The 3,189-nt window shown below is 36.8% G+C and overlaps 1 protein-coding gene across 1 annotated transcript in view; it reads right to left on the reverse strand.

Moving 5' to 3' along the window:
• Positions 1-2,278: 2,278 nt before the first annotated feature.
• LOC122268063 (calpain C) overlaps positions 2,279-3,189 on the reverse strand; it is a 23,986-nt gene continuing 23,075 nt past the window's right edge. The window contains exon 7 of the mRNA XM_086544273.1: positions 2,279-2,506. Coding sequence (XP_086400399.1) covers positions 2,279-2,506 — 228 coding nt within the window. The remainder of the gene's footprint in view (positions 2,507-3,189) is intronic.

The raw sequence follows: 3,189 nt of genomic DNA on the forward strand, positions 1-3,189 counted from the left end.
CTCTTTCTATTTCTCTCACTCTTACTCACTCTCTCACTTTCACTCTCACTCTCTCTCTCATACTCTTTTTCTTTCTTTCTCTCTCTCTTCAAATTGACAATGAAACTAGCGCGTTTTCTATGAATTCAACTGAGCGAATTCGTTTTCTTTGGAGTGTATAACTGGGTAGATTATATTATTTATTTTAATCAGTCCCTCTCACTATTGCTCTTGCCCTCTCGCTCTCTGGCTCTCTGGCTCTCTGTTTCTCCGTCTCTCTCTCTCTCTCACTCTCACTCTCTTCCTGTTTCTCTCTCCCTCTCCCTCTCCCTTTCCCTCACCCTCTCCCTTTCCCTCACCCTCTCCCTCTCCCTCTCCCTCTCTCTCTCTCTCTCTAGAACGTGAGGTTTTCTGAGATGGCCGTATATGAGAACTTGAGGGGGGGGGGGTACAAATATGTACATATATATGCATATATATATATGCATATATATATATATATATATATATATATATATATATATATATATATATATATATATATATACATATATACATATGTATGTATATATGTATATATATATACATATACATACATATAAGTATATATATATAATATACATATATATATGTATATATACATATATTTATATCTATATATATATCCATACATATATATATATATAAATATATATACATATACACATACACAAACACACACACACTGTGTGTGTGTGTGTGTACATGCATATCTATCCATATATATATATATATATATATATATATATATATAGAGAGAGAGAGAGAGAGAGAGAGAGAGAGAGAGAGAGAGAGAGAGAGAGAGAGAGAGAGAGAGAGAGATGCATATATACTATATTAAGTATATATATATATATATATATATATTATATATATATATATGTGGTGTGTGTGGTGTGTGTGTGTGTGTGATGTGTGTGTGGTGTGTGTTGTGTGTGTGTGTGTTTATTTTATCTCTCTTTTCTCTCTCTCTCTCTCTCTCTCTCTCTCTCTCTCTCCAACATCTCTCTATATATTATATATATATATATTTATATACATATATATATATATATATATATATATATATATATATATATATATATATATATATATATATATAATATACACTCATATATGTGCATATATAGTCCTACACATATTTTATCTCATATGATATATACTGTAATATATATCTTTATATAATAAATACACCGTTTTACATACACTATGCGTTATCAAATCTGTAATATTCTTTACATGCAATATGTTGAAATAATTTTCAGACATTCTCAAGTATTGTAAAAATTTTGTACCATCACCAGATGGTATTATTGGATAAAGACGGGAGAGATGATTCCACTGTCTTAACAAACATCTGAAAAATATCGGCTCTGCGCATGCGCCAACCTCAACAATAGGTCTAACCGACAAAATGATCGACCAATCACAGACAATTGAAAATAGAGTCTGGGTCCTTGCTTCAATTTCAAAATCAGTTTCGAGATGGCTACATTGTGTGCAAGATGTAGGTGCACTCCGTGGGAATTCATCAAGTTTTTTTTTTATAAAGATAACGCTGCATCACTGAAATTATTACGTGACCACGGTGCTCTGCCAATGGAAATGGAGTGCAAAAAAGTAATTACAACCCGGCCCCTCACACCCGCCTCCAATTTAAGGTTAAAGAAAGCGTGGTAAACATTCCGAAGATAAAAGGTCAGATGCCTACGAAAGTGCCCTTGGCTAGGGTAGGCTAACAATCGGTCATTGAAAGTATGAACCTGCCACGCAAGTGGATGTTAATAAGGGTTAGTATGTCCCAGGAGGGGCGAATAGCCCCCCCTTGGTTAGGGCAGACCAAAAATCGGTCAGTTCCGTGGTCGGTGGTGGACGTTCGTTTTGAAAAGTTACCGGCCACGCAGTGGCCTTAAAATTGGGGGGGGGGGGCCAGGGGGCGGGTGAAGCCCCCCCTTGGCTAGGGCAAACCTAAAAACTAGGTTAGGTTAGGTTAAGTTTATGGGTTGGGTTTTGATTACGCAAAAAAACTTTAAATTTCGCGCCAGAAATCGTTAGTTCCGTATCGACGGTGGCGCGCGTGTGGGGAGGGAACGGGGGGGGGGGGGGGTAACTAAGCAACGAAAGGTTTCCGATGGAAATGAGTAGCGAAACTGTACAAAACAGAACGATAACTACCAGAAAAAATATCGTGTCGTGCCTAGAGGGTTGTTTACGTCTTTATCCAAATTTACCCACCAGATAACTTATTTTCTCCTTTTTCTTACGACTCATGTGCCCACTTCCTTCTCTTCTCCTTATGCCGAAACTTTTCCTCTTCAACCAAAATTATGGCAACCATTGCCTGTAAGCTACATCCTGAAAATCTGTTTTCATACTGGACTGAGTCACTACAGATATGTGAATTGACATTTTCAGGACACTGACCTGATGCGGCGCTGATGTGTGTGAATCGGCCTTTAAGATCACCAGCCGTACTCTTGGACGTTTTCTTCGTGTCGTGGCCATGCCATATTCATGTGTCCATGTCGTGTTCATGTCACGAAGGCGGTATTCTAGGACGCAAAAGCTGGCACGTTTGTGTCACTGCTTCAGGTTTACCATCCTTCCAAAGTTAACCTGTTTCAGATGAATGGCACTGTCCAAACGACAAATTCATAAGATAAACCACAATCATATGTAGCACTAACAAAAGATAGTTCAATTTTGGTATAAATCAGTCGTTGTACTTATCCCTAGTTAAAAGAATTGACAACCATTTCAGGAACGCGCCGTTGGTAATTCACTCTACGCTCGATCAAAACAAACAGGATGAGAGGGATCGTGTGTTTATGACTAGATCTTCCTTATTTTGTCTCTGTATTTACTGTACATATATGTACATCTTTAATATATCATATATATAGATTTAATGTATACATATTTCATATAATTATGTAGTTTAACTTTACGTTCCTGACAACTTTTACCATTCATTTAACTTCACTCTCCTTCGAAAAGTCCGCCAAAAGGTAAAACAAAACTTCAAAATCAGCAGAGAATCCATGTTTTTCCTAAAAAGGGTTTGTTAATCACAAGTTCTAGGACAATGATGACCTAATATAATCCAATATTAGATATAACTTTCCAAACGTAGTATGCTCAATTGCTCAGTATTGGTTAAGAAAAAGTATA

The sequence above is a fragment of the Penaeus japonicus genome, unplaced genomic scaffold (assembly GCF_977035675.1).
Source record: "Penaeus japonicus unplaced genomic scaffold, GWHDUDI00000001_assembly GWHDUDI00000015, whole genome shotgun sequence".
Classification (NCBI taxonomy): Eukaryota; Metazoa; Arthropoda; class Malacostraca; order Decapoda; family Penaeidae; genus Penaeus; species Penaeus japonicus.